The sequence below is a fragment of the Grus americana genome, chromosome 15 (assembly GCF_028858705.1).
Source record: "Grus americana isolate bGruAme1 chromosome 15, bGruAme1.mat, whole genome shotgun sequence".
NCBI classification, from domain to species: domain Eukaryota; kingdom Metazoa; phylum Chordata; class Aves; order Gruiformes; family Gruidae; genus Grus; species Grus americana.
The window spans coordinates 7,983,455-7,996,681 of record NC_072866.1 but is presented as its reverse complement, the minus strand read 5'-3'; the positions used below and the strand labels follow the sequence as shown (position 1 = coordinate 7,996,681).

The window sequence follows — 13,227 nt, the reverse complement described above, 5'->3', positions numbered from 1 at the left end:
GTGACGTGCCGGAAGCCGGGAGCGGCTGTGCGGAAGGGACGCCGCCATGGAGCTGAGCGAGATGCTCTACAATAAGTCCGAGTACATCGAGACGGTGCGGGGGTCCTGGGGCTGGCTGTGCGGGGGTCGGCTGAGGGGGTCGAGTTGTGCTCGCTGGGGTGTCCGGGGGCGTCGGGGCCCGGGAGGCGGCCGCGGGCTCCGAGCGGCCGCAGTGACCCGTCCCTTCTCCCCGCAGGCGTCCGGCAATAAGGTGAGCCGGCAGTCCGTGCTGTGCGGCAGCCAGAACATCGTTCTCAACGGCAAGGTAGGCGGCGGGGAGAGGGTTGCGGTATCCCCCCGTCCTGGGACGTCGTTCCGCCCAGCAGCTCGGCTGGGTGGGAGGGGAGCGCGGCCGGGCCGCGGGGTCCCTGTCACCGCCGCAGCAGCACCCGTGCTGCTCTGCTACCCGCTGACAGCCGCTGTCGGCCCCCTGGTACTGGAGCTCTGCTCTCTGAGAACACAAACGGAGCTTCCTCTATGGGTGTGCAGATCGTGGTGCTTTTATCCATGCAACAACGTATTTCTGCTTGTGTTTAAGCCTTGCTTTGTGTATTGGGTTGCTTTGTGCAGCTCATTGACACAATGGGAGCACAACTAGTGGTTCCAGGCTCCTGAGTCATTTGCTTTGTTATCGCATTTCTTTTGACTAAAAGAATCCTCTGTAAGGTAACGTTATCTCGCTGGAGCGGCCTGACCTCTGCACGAGTCTGCATAATAACTGGTAACATGGGTAGAAAGTTGAGCTCATTTATCTCTATTTTCTTCTCCAGACAATAGTTATGAACGACTGCATCATCCGTGGTGACCTGGCAAATGTACGGGTTGGACGACACTGCGTGGTGAAAAGCCGCAGTGTCATTAGACCACCCTTCAAGAAGTTTAGTAAGGGGTAAGAGGTCCCCTTCCTTTAGGGAGACTATTTACCTACAAAAAATATATATCTGCTTGGCAGAGATCTGTATTCAGACAGCTGTCTTCCTTTTGCAGCAATTTGCAGAAATATGTCCCTCTAAACCTGCCTTTTCCTGAAACTTTTTTACGTTGAGGGTTAGCGTTCTCTTCAGACTATGCTATGGAAAGGCTGGGATGTATTAAAATAGCTGAATGAAGAATGCATTTCACTTGTTCTTTGGGCCATCCTTTAGAAGGAGATGAGAAAAGACCAGTTGCTTTTTAGTCTTCCCTAGTATCAGACCTCCCTCTGGTAATGCAGCTGGAGATGGGAGACTCCACAGTGTGATTTTGGGTCTAACAGTGTCGCGGATCAGTCTGTACATTGTACACCTGAACAAACAACTCTCCTGTCACAGGGTGGCTTTTTTCCCTCTACACATTGGTGATCATGTCTTCATAGAAGAGGACTGTGTTGTCAATGCAGCCCAGATCGGCTCCTATGTCCACATAGGCAAGAACTGTGTCATCGTGAGTGCTGTTTCTCAGTCTTTTCTTTAAACTCTTGAGTATTATTGAGGCTTTGTAACAATGGTGGAAAGGAATCCGCCCCAGCTGGAGCAAGCATATTTACTCTGTGCTGTTCCTTTCTCCTCCTTTTCCTTCTTCACAGAAAGTGGTGTTTTCAGTTTTGTTATTCTGAGGATAGCAGGTTCAGCTGACCATTGTTTGGAAAATCCATCCCAACAATATTGTGGCTAATGGGACTGTCCAGGAAAGACAGCCTTCCCACAGAGGACAAGTGGAATTGTTTCTACGTGAATAATACAAGTAGTCAAGGTTGCTGTCTCTGAGTTAGAGAAGGGCCTGCATGACTCGAGTTCTAGGTTCCAGTTTGCGCATCGACGTGTGTTAATGTGCACCTGTCCATACATGTGTTAGTCGAGAGCAAACAGACTTTTCTTCTTCAGAAAAAGAAAAAATGAGTTATGTTGGGAAGAGCATTCAGTCAGGGTAAAGATTTATTCCCATGATCCCTTATACAGATTGTGTTTTGAGCAGCTAAATTTGTTGAAGTTTAGGTAACTTACCAGGAATAAGCAAAAGCATGTAGGGTTTTTTTTAAGTATAAACTTTACCTAATCTCTGTTTTAGGGTCGTAGATGCGTTTTGAAAGACTGCTGCAAAATCTTAGACAACACAGTACTACCTCCTGAAACAGTAGTCCCGCCTTTCACAGTCTTCTCGGGCTGCCCAGGTATGCTTTCTGTAAATTTACTTGCACAGATAACGTGGATATTCTTATTTTAAAATGAGATTGCTATGACGAAGATACCTGTTGGCCTAGATGTAAAGGCATAGGGCACTTGGTGAACTGAAAAGTAACAATTAACTTGTGAAACTCGCTGCTTTAGTGTACGTTAGGTAGTTGGTATGTGTTTACTCAGAATAGTATTACTAGGATGGCAAAATATACACCAGCTGTGTCCATCCTGTACAGTAAGCAACACGGCTTTTCATGCATCTAGAATTCAGCGGGCATTAGGCTCTGACAGAGGGAGCACTACTCCTTCTTTGGTGGTTTCTGGCTTTGCAGGTGTTTTGGTGGTTCAAACAGTAGGAAGTCCACTTGCTCGCTATTCATATGTTAAAGGAGAGGTATGAGCTGAGGTATATGAATGTTTAGTTCCTGCCCATCAACCTGGCTGTGCTGGAGATCTTGCTGTGCAAATTGCACACTCTGTCGTTTATCTTCTGATAAGAGTTTTATGGGGAACAGCAGAAGCTGTTATGGGCCCAGCTGCAGCAGTCTGTCCCAGGGTATTATGGGAACAATCCTGTTGTATTGCTTGACTTGAGAGAAGAGCCCTTTGCTGGTCTATTGGTATTTACTTACAAGTCAAAGTCACTGTTTTGGATGTTGAAAATAAGCTTACTTCTGCTTTCTCCTGCAAGAACGCTGATGGTCATACTCTTGTTCTTCTTCCAGGACTCTTCTCTGGGGAGCTCCCGGAATGTACCCAGGAACTCATGATTGATGTTACAAAGAGCTATTACCAGAAGTTCTTGCCACTCACTCAGGTCTAGTAGCCTATTTACCATATTTCAGAGCAGTAAAGGCACACAGGAGTATTCTGGGGGCAGGGAGAGGGATATTGTTCAGTGAGACCAGGGCACGGCCCTCCGCCATTCCTGAGCACTTCTGCGAGTGTTCCATAACACTAGTTAATGGTCTGGCCAAGCAGTCCCTCGTGAAAGCTGCTGTGTCATGTTGTTTAAACTTTGTATGCTCATTTGAATGTAATTCATTCCATGTTGTCTGAATTGTGCCATTAAATGTTCCGGAGCTAGGAAAGCTGATCTGAATCCCTTTAGGGCCCCATCCCCTCGTTGCACCTGGGGAACAAGGCAGAGTTGACAGCGCATACTTTGCAGCCTGTGCCTGTCTATCATGTCAGTTCTGTTCCTAACCCAAAGCAAGCGGGTTTACGCTTGCTGGAAGCAACCTCCATCCTAGAACAGAAGTGCTGTGTGGCTGATGTGCGTGTTATGGGCAGTTACTTACCAGGGTTCATTAAACCCAGTGTGTTCCTTTGGAAAAATAGTTGCTGCTCTATAGGCCTGTGTGTTGAGGTGGATGGCCTCTTCCTTTTTTCCCTGTGGACTGCGATTCTCTCCAATAGGGACAGGATATTGTTCCTCATCCTGAGATTGGCTTTAGGACTTTTGGCTGCCATTGAAACCTGTCTTTCTATGCCTTGCCTGACAAGACACTTGTTAGCTTTGAGCTCTTGAAGTAGACGTCAGTCCTGTGCTCTCACCCATCACACAGGGTTAGGATTCTCATGGCTGATGCATGTTCTACTTCCTGAACATCACAGACCTTAAAGAGCCAAAGGGCTTTAGAAGGAGGATTGCCACGTCAGAGTTCAGTGCAGCAGAAAGTGGGTAACTAAAAGTAGAAATCAGAGGTGGGTGAGAGGATGCTGCAATTATCCCTACTTATTACCCAGTATGTTTATTCGCAGAAAGCTTTTTGGTGCTTTTCTGCATTATAAAACTTCAGAAGGAGATTCAGACTTATTGGAAAGAATGAACATTTCATTTTGGACATGTAATAGGAATAATTCTTGCTGGGATCAGCTCTGTGAAAGTTGGAGACAGCTGATGCTTGTGTGTACCTGATTCTGTACCAGACAACTGGCTAAAAATGAATCTGCCTGCTCTGGTTGTGTTATGTTAAAGCTTACCATCGTCCTTCTCTAGCTTTTAAAACTGGGGCTCCTGCATGTTGTAGTGTAGCAGCTGGGGGCCAGGACACACCTTAGTTATGTCGTAGGTGTATGGCTGTGAGATCGGCAGCCCTGGAGCCTTCAGCCGTTCTGTGTAATGCAAAGTACTGATACATCTTAAGTAGCAAACAGCTGTACAAGTACTAAAGTGTGTAGTAACTGCTGTTAATCAAATGTAAAACCACTGACTGGTTTGTTTGTATTTTTACTGTACATAAATTAAAGCCTCTTCAGTTGTTCAAGTGACTCAAAGTTGTGACTCTTCAAATCAAACTTGAGACTAGAGTGAGGTTTCTGCTGTGCCTGGGCACATGAGCTGCAGTCTCTTGTTCTGTGACCATTACAGTGTTGGTGCATCAAAAAAGTGAAGTACAGCGTGAAACAGCTTCTTTCTCACCCACAAATGATTCCAGCATTGTTGTTTTATAATGGCTCTGACACAGAATGTCTTTGCTTCTATTCTTTGTGCTGAAGTGAGAATCCTAAAGCCTCTAAGGTGACTGTAAAATCCTCTCTTCAGCACTGAAACGCTAGGCATGCCTACTTGGTACAGCCGTAGCTCCAGTAGTATTGCTTCGGGCACTTGGAAATGGGCTGCTTTTTGGATCTGACTCCTTTTGCACCTGTGTAAATGTGTTTAAAAAAAAAAAAGGCAGGAGCTGGAGCCAGCTTCTCATGGCAGAGAGCACAGCTGGGTCAAGAAGATGAGGTTTTGTGCTGAAGCCGCAGCAACCGGGCTGGTACTGCTGAACTGTCCGATGCAGCAGATCAGTTAGGTCTGGTTTCAACAGAGGTCAAGTGTTTTAGTAGAAGCCCAGATTCAGCAGGACCATTGTACCACCTAGTCCCGTACTGGCTAGAAATAGCTGTTCAGTGGTAGCTGCCTTCCTCGAATCCTCCTGAAGCGGGAGTGGAGACAAGTGCAGAAGGAAGCCGTGTTCTTCCTGGGATCTCCGATGGGTTCAGGGGGATGTCTGTGTGAAAGGCCCAGGCTCGCCACTTTTTCTACCTACGTGAAAAAGTATTAACTGTACCTTGTGTCTGTACTGCAGGCAGCTTCCTAGTTGTCTTCATCTTCCAAAAATGTTTAGTTCCTGCTGTCCAGAACCTGACTAGCCCTTGCAGAAGCCATTTGCAGTGAGGGGCTGCCCCATCACAAGACCTGACAGGTTTGGGGATTCTTGCAAGATTTCCTGCAGGTCAGATGCTTAGGAGTTTACGCTGCCGCTCACTAGTGCTACTTTGCCTTGTGAACTTGCTGTCAGCTGTCTCTTGTATTTGGTCAGGAAGGAGCTGTGTGTGCTGTGTTGCCATGGTGTCACTTCAAAGTTTCAACACCACATAGTACATTTCACCGGGATCGCTTGATTCGTGGCCGCAGTTGGGCAGCGTGGAGCTGGGCTGCTGGCGTGGGAGAGGGGTGGGAAGACGTGACTGCCAAATTAAGGGATGTGAGTTTGAGAGGGAATGGGATGGCAGCTGGGAAAGTCTGAGCGATGCCTTTCCACGATCACTTGAGCAGCACAGCTGTAGTGCACGGAGGGATACATCACTGCAGTTACGCGTTTCTGGGCCTACTCTTCCTTTTAGCATGCTGAGCTGACCCTTCTGCCTTAATTAAAACCTCTTTTATTGTCTCTGTTAAGGTGGCCTCTGCCAGGGTCTAAAACCAAGTCACCACTGAAGATCTCAAACACAGCACTGTTAACATTCCTTAGATTTGGCCACTTTATCCTCCTGTCCTCTGAAGCATCCCTCTGACCTGGGCTCACCTCTACGCCTCTGCCAGCTCTGGAAAGATGGAGTGTCAGTAGGTTGCAGTATGCTACTACAGCCCTGGGGAATTACAACTGTCTGATGGCAACACTCAGTCCAGCGCAGTGCAATAAAACGTGACTTCCAGGGGAGGGCTTTGCTGCGTAGCCAAGGAGGAGCTGTAGGTGCATGGGGAAGCATGCCCCTCAGGGAGGGAAATTCCTTCTTTCAGGAATCTTGTACAAACAGCGATCACTTCCAACACTGAGTTGCTGTATTGCTTCATTGAGCCTGTATGCTTTACTCCAGTTTGCTCTGACCAAGGCTGGTGGGTCACGCTGCTCTTACTGCAGGGCGTTCGGAGCCTGTGGGGGGGGACGTGGCAGGGGCTGCAGAACCCTTCTGTCTTTTGCTGTGTCCGCCATTGGCTGCGAGAGGCACTGATGCCTCTTTAGAATTGCAGCTGCTCTGTGTAAGGAACGGTGAGAGCCGCTGCCTGTGAGCAGCCGTGTAGGAAGGTAACGAAGTCACCGGCTGAGCGGAGGCCGTGTCTGCTCTGTGCAGAGCAGGATCTCCCGAGATGATCCGGCCCCACCGTGGGACCGTGTGTGCCTGGAGGGGGAAGGCAGGCTCGTGGGCTGAGGTGCTGTGCTGGGGTTTGTGCCGTTTGTGGTTATTTTTCATTGGCGTTTTGTTCTGTGCCGGCAGGCAGCAAGGTGGGGTGAAGGGGGGAGAACGTGCAATACGGTTACTTCTGTTAGCAAGCGGCGCTACGTGCAGGGGCAGCTCTGCGGGCCCCTCGCTGACGTTGGTTCACTGGGCAGCGTGTCTGTGGGGCGAGGAGGAAGAGGAGAGTGAAAACATCGTTAATGATGTCAGGCACAACTGCCAAAATGTCACCTGAGGTGACCAAGAGGCGCTGGGAGCGGGTGGGATTCTGCAGAATAAAAACCAGCTCAAGGACCAGATTCTCGGGTAAATGTGGAAATCCATAAATGAGCTGTGTCCGGATGCGGAAACGTCACCCAAATCCGTGGGGAAACGACCTGTCTAGTTGCCGTTTCTTTCCCAGAAAAGCCACGTCGGGTACAGCCGCCAGCGCCAATTTCCCTTCGCCAATACTTGGCCCCGGGAGCCCCCCCCCCCCCCGCGGGCGCGGGTAAACGGCGCAACCGGAGCGGGGCTGGGCAGGGCCGGTCCTTGCTGTGGAGCCCCGCCGTGGGGAAGCGGTGCCCGGGCACCCCACGCGTGTCCCGCTTTCTGCCTCCCCCGCGGGAGCACCGGGCCGCGCGTGGCCGCAACCAACGGTTGCCGAGGCACGCGGCACGCGATTCGCGTCCCGTCCCGTCCAGCTCCGCCCCGTCTCGCGTGGGGGCGTGGCGCGTCCGTCCCCGCCCGCCCGGTGCGGCGCCTGTCTCTTTAAGCGCGGCGGGCGGGGCGCTCCCATGGTGCCCCGCGGCGGGCGGCGTGGATTTTAAATCCTCTCGGCCAATGGGGAGCGGCCGCGGGCGCGTAACGCTCCGGGGTCGCGTTTGAATCGGGCAGCGGCTGCCTGCTCCTGCCTGCCTCCCTGCTCCTGCCCCGGCACAGCTCAGCTCCCGCTCCCCCCCCCCCCCACCTGCAGCGGTCCGGCCCGGCACAGCACAGCATGAGTGCGGCGGGCGGGAAGGCGACGCGGCCGGTAGCCCTGGCGGAGCCGGCCCGGGCGGGCGGCGCGGCGGCGGCGGTGACGGGCGGTAAGGAGGTACCGAAGGTGCTGGTGGACCCGCGGACCCGGCGCAGCTTCGTGCGCGGGCGGTTCCTGGGGAAAGGCGGCTTCGCGCGGTGCTATGAGCTGGCGGAGGCGGAGAGCCGCGAGGTGTTCGCGGGCAAGGTGGTGCCCAAGTCGCTGCTGGTGAAGCCGCACCAGAAGGAGAAGATGTCCATGGAGATCGCCATCCACCGCAGCCTGTCCCACCGCCACGTCGTCGGCTTTCAGGGCTTCTTCGAGGACGCCGACTTCGTCTACGTCGTGCTGGAACTCTGCCGCCGCAGGGTGAGGGGCCGGGGCCGGGCGGGGGGGGCGGGGAGCGGCGGGACCGGCCGGGCAGGGGAGGGGGCGGCGGGACCTGCCGGTTGGGGGAGGGGAGGCGTGGGCGCCCCCCGGTGCTGATCGTTGCCCGCAGTCGCTGCTGGAGCTGCACAAGCGGCGGAAGGCGCTGAGCGAGCCCGAGGTGCGGTACTACCTGCGCCAGACCATCCTGGGCTGCCAGTACCTGCACAGCCACCGCGTCATTCACCGGGACCTCAAGCTGGGCAACCTCTTCCTCAGTGACGACATGGAGGTGAAGATCGGTAGGTGCCTGTGACCAGCCGCCCTGCCAGCCCCCCGTGGCTGCCCCACGGCAGGGACCCCAGCCCTGGGGACCGGCTGTCCGGGGCATCTCCAGTCACACCCCTTCTCTCCAAGGTGACTTTGGCCTGGCCACCAAGGTGGAGTATGATGGCGAGCGCAAGAAAACCCTGTGCGGGACTCCCAACTACATTGCCCCGGAGGTGCTGGGCAAGAAGGGACACAGCTTCGAGGTGGACATCTGGTCCATCGGCTGCATCATGTGAGTCAAAATGCCTCTGTGCAGCCATGCCGTGGCTGGACATGGGGCTAGGTGGTCCCTGTGGTCCAGGTCTCGTTTGCCTCCGCCCCCCCCCCCCCCCCCCCCCCCCGGCTTTGGTGTGAGCCGAAGCTTTGGGCTTGCTGTCTCCAGAGCACCTGCCCTGGCTGAGCCCTGCTGCCAGCCAGCACACGACCTACCCTGTGCTCTGCACATGCTGGTGCATGTGTGTCTGTGGGTTAATCTGTTATACAGCACGGCTGCCTCAAGGCATTCCCCAAAAGCCCACGCTTCCTCATGGGAAATTTCCCCAGAGGGTACTAGATCCCAGCATCGCTTTTCAGGGGACAGGAGCCAGCTACATGTAGCTGTCTGTGCTACTGCACATCAGATACCAAGTGTGCTCCCTCTGCTAGGAAAGTTCCAGAGTGGGCTTTGGATGGGGTCACTTCTGCACACAAGTCTCTCTTGCAAACTGCCTCGTGTCAAAACTCACACCCTTTTGTCTCTGAACACTCAGGTACACTCTGCTGGTGGGGAAACCACCTTTTGAAACTTCTTGTCTAAAAGAAACATACATCCGAATCAAGAAGAACGAGTATACTATTCCCAAGGTATGGTGTTTCCCGTGGCTGGGACAGCGCACCTCGCAGCAGTTCTCGGTCAGCCTTCTGCTGCACCGTCCTGTTTCTGGCACTTAATGGGCTCTCACGTAATGGTGAAATGCCTCTTATTGTGGAGTGCTAGGAAGGGGATGTTTCAGTTGCTGGTGGAGTGAACTTGTAGAGCCAGCTTCCTCTTGGGGAGCCAGCAGCTCCTTTGTAATCCAGCAAAAATCTGAGCTGGGCAGTTGGCATGTGGGGTTAAATGGACATGCTCAAGTTCATGAGGTCTGGGCCAGGTCCCCAGCTCATCCCGCTGCTGTTGATTTGATCTTGCTAAAGTCAGTCAACTTCAAGGTTTGCACGCCATCAGGAGGCAGCTCTCAATACCTGCCCAATTCCATTTCCCCAGGCTTGCATCCTGCTTGCCTGATGCAGCGCAGGAGCTCAGCTCCAAGCAGAGCTTCCCCAGGCTGTATATGCAATGCATTTGTCACTTAGTGTACATTGTCCCCTGACCCTTGTCTCTAAACTCTGCCTGTCTCTTCTTAGCACATCAACCCCATAGCTGCTAACCTCATCCAGAAGATGCTGAGGTCCGACCCTGCCACGCGCCCAACTATTGACGAGTTGCTGAACGACGAGTTCTTCACGTCAGGATACATCCCCAGCCGCTTGCCCACCAGCTGTCTCACTGTTGCACCTAGATTTTCAATTGCTCCCAGTGGGCTCGAACTGAACGGGCGAAAGCCGCTGACTGCACTCAACAAAGGTAAGAGCAAGTGTCCCCAGGTGGGGCTGGGCTGCAGTGTGGGATGAGAGCCTGCCCGGCCTCCAGACCCACTGATGGGGAATGTGGTGCTCCTTCACCTCTTCCTCCAATTCTTATGAAAACCTGGAGCATTTTGTGAGCGAGAGAGAGGTCTCCTCACTCTTTGCCTAGAACCAAAGTAGGGAGGAAGTGCCAGCACTAGCTTTAGCTATATGATGTGTAATGTGTTTCCTATAGCTAGGGTAGAATGTAAATCTGGTGCCTTTAGGAACCTACTCCCTGGTCACGCCTCCACACTCTCTTTTCTTTCCTGGCCCAGGACCAGACAGCCCTGCGCTAGAGAACTTGCCTGGAAAGGAAGATGCGGCTGGGCTGCGGGAGCTGGGAGATGCTGTTGATTGTCACTTAGCCGACATGTTACAGCAGCTGACGGCAGTCAACTCGGCCAAGCCCTCTGAGAGAGTGGCAGTGAGACAAGGTGAGTCTGGGGACAATCCCACAGGCACTGGCCTTCCTGGATAACTTGCTTCTCTGTCACTCTGATGCTGCTCTCTGAAGTGAGAGACCAACTGACCTCAATTTCAAACTGGAAGCCTTTTGGCCTTGCTTGCTGGAGTGCACAGGATGCTGTGAAATGTCTCCTAACCAGCTCCTTTCTCTTTGCAGAAGAAGCTGAAGACCCAGCCTGCATTCCCATCTTCTGGGTTAGCAAATGGGTGGACTACTCGGATAAATACGGTCTAGGTAAATAATAGGGGGGCAATACTTCAGCCTCTTCTAGTTTCTGAAGAGGCTGGAAGGAAGCTTTGATCTGGGCATTGCACAGGTCTGGTTCTCTAATCACAGTATTCCAGTGTGTGTGTCCAAGACTGCTGCCAGGAACATTACCAAACACCCAATGAATCCAGAGTAGTGGTCACCAAACATCAGCCCTGGCCGCTTTAAGGTGGGAAATGGCTACCTGCTGCATGAGGCGGCCGGCCTTGCTCTGCAGTGAGCACGTGCACCCACTTGTGGCAGTTAAAGCTGCTTCTGCAGCAGGTGATGAAGCAAGGGAGGATGACAAATCCAGAGGAGGAAAAAATGTCACTCAGACCTCTGCAAAGAGGAGACTCTTCAGACCTGGCAGGGACTTGGTGGGGTAGCTGCCAGGGAACCCCTAGATGATACAACCTTCTGTCTTTGTATTTCACACAACTGGTGGGTACCTTGTATTTGAAGGCCTAACGTGGTCCTGTTTGAACTAGGTTACCAGCTGTGTGACAACAGTGTTGGAGTTCTCTTCAACGACTCCACTCGTCTTATTATGTACAACGATGGGGACAGCTTGCAGTACATCGAACAAAACAGCACCGAATCCTACTTCACTGTGAGATCCTACCCCTCTGCCTTGAACAAGAAGGTCAGTCCAGGGGACAGGAGCCATCACTGGGGGGTGGCTACTCCTGGTGACACCTCTGCCAGCCTTGCTGGGCTTTGGCAGAGTGGGTTCTAGGGAGGAACATCTGTAATTTGGGGTCACTGGCATTCTGCAGGCTGCTTCTTGGCTGGTGAAACATTGCCCCAAGGACATACACTGGCAGCTCTAATGGTTTGTTTCTAGCTGCTGTCTGAGGCTCATCTATGAGCAGCTTCATAGAAATAAGCGCTCACAAGACTTTGCATGTACTAAAGCACTCAGCAAAGTGAGTCTCAAGTACTGCAGAACAAGTTGACTTGGAGAATTTACACAAGTTTGTGCAGTGATGCCTCAAGCTCTGAGAGATGAAGGAGGGACTGCGATAGCAGCCCCTATGCTCCCCACTTAGCAGGGGCCATCCTCAGCCTGTCTGCTCACAGCCTTTCCTCTCTGCAGATAACACTATTGAAATATTTCCGGAACTACATGAGCGAGCACTTGCTGAAGGCAGGTGCTAACATCACGCCGCGGGAAGGAGACGAGCTGGCCCGTTTACCCTATCTCTGCACGTGGTTCCGGACCCGCAGCGCCATCATCCTGCACCTCAGCAACGGCACTGTGCAGATCAACTTCTTCCAGGTGAGGCTGCTACTCTGCTTTTTCCAGGGCTGTAGCTCTACCTGCTGAAAGAGCCCTGCTACGTGCACTGAGCCGAAACTTTGCCCAGTGAACTGAGCACTGGGAGGCTCCTTACTCCCCTTGCTGCTACGTAAACCACCCAGACGCTCTTAGCTTGTGAAGGGGCTGTGTCCTTTAGCAGGAGGGAGACTGCTGCACAGGCTTAGGTGCAGTGGTCTTGAGCTGGCCGGCCAGATCGATTTGTTCCCCTTTGCTGCAATCTAGGAATGAACGCTGCAGCCTGGCGCTTTGTCAGCGTGCTTCTGGGTACGGCTGGGATGCCTCAATTTAGAGATGGTTCATCCTGAGCAGATGCAGTCCCCAAGGAGCAGAGTGCTCAGGGTGATGGTGTGTTCTCTCCCCACAGGACCACACCAAAGTCATCTTGTGCCCTCTCATGGCTGCTGTCACATACATAGATGAGAAACGGGACTTCCGCACCTACAAGCTGAGCCTCATCGAGGAACACGGATGCTGCAAGGAGCTGGCCAGCCGGCTCCGCTATGCTCGCACCATGGTGGAGAAGCTCCTCAGTTCAAAGTCTGGCTCAGCCCGTGTGAAACCCTCTGCTTAGACCTTGTTCTCGATGGACTCACCACCTGTGCCAAACTGTCCCAGCTGTGGATGGGGAGGTCTAGCAGCATCCCTGCTCACACTGTAACCTCTCCACAAATAGCTGGGCTCCCACTCCTGGCTATGGCCTAGGTGCCACAAGGAAGCCCCTGATGCTGTGGGAATGACGTTCACTTTGACTGGTACCCAAAGGTTTCTTGCTCCCCACTCCTAATAGAAAGTCTATTTTTTATTGCATAAGTCTCTTTTTCCCCTAACTTTCCAAAGCCAAAAGCCTGACTCAAAAACCAAGCCTCTTGTTTTGAGGCTCCTGGGCCTTCTCCTGAGAGAACAAAGCATGGGGAGAGCAGAACTATCATGTAAGTTATTTGTACATGTCTGTGCTGATGCTCTAGGCTTTTGTTTCCTCTTGTAGAAATTCAGGTAAGATATTTAATATGCCCAGGGTGAGACTGAGCAATCGGCCTTTTAATACTGAAACTAATCTACATGAAACCTAAACTTTTGTATATTGCATAACTTGATTAAAGATTGTTCACTGCAGCGTCCAGCCTGTCGTGGTTCCCTTTGGCTTGCTGTGAGGGAAGGAGCAGCACCTTGCCTCTGGCTTCCCCTCCAAGCAAGAGCTGTCCTC

General features: G+C 52.6%; 2 protein-coding genes across 2 annotated transcripts; both read left to right on the top strand.

Annotated features, from left to right (window-relative positions):
* The first annotated feature begins 6 nt into the window (after nt 1-6).
* DCTN5 (dynactin subunit 5) lies at nt 7-6,229 on the top strand. Its single transcript, XM_054843264.1, has 7 exons — nt 7-94; nt 236-304; nt 810-928; nt 1,350-1,461; nt 2,086-2,188; nt 2,921-3,012; nt 5,870-6,229. The coding sequence occupies exons 1-7, from the start codon at nt 47-49 to the stop codon at nt 5,888-5,890; spliced, it is 564 nt and encodes a 187-aa protein (XP_054699239.1). The 5' UTR covers nt 7-46; the 3' UTR covers nt 5,891-6,229.
* A 1,265-nt stretch (nt 6,230-7,494) lies between these two features.
* Nucleotides 7,495-13,136, top strand: PLK1 (polo like kinase 1). Its single transcript, XM_054843263.1, has 10 exons — nt 7,495-8,013; nt 8,144-8,312; nt 8,428-8,572; nt 9,090-9,183; nt 9,724-9,943; nt 10,263-10,421; nt 10,610-10,687; nt 11,191-11,345; nt 11,799-11,981; nt 12,388-13,136. The coding sequence occupies exons 1-10, from the start codon at nt 7,627-7,629 to the stop codon at nt 12,592-12,594; spliced, it is 1,797 nt and encodes a 598-aa protein (XP_054699238.1). The 5' UTR covers nt 7,495-7,626; the 3' UTR covers nt 12,595-13,136.
* The last annotated feature ends 91 nt before the right edge of the window (nt 13,137-13,227 follow it).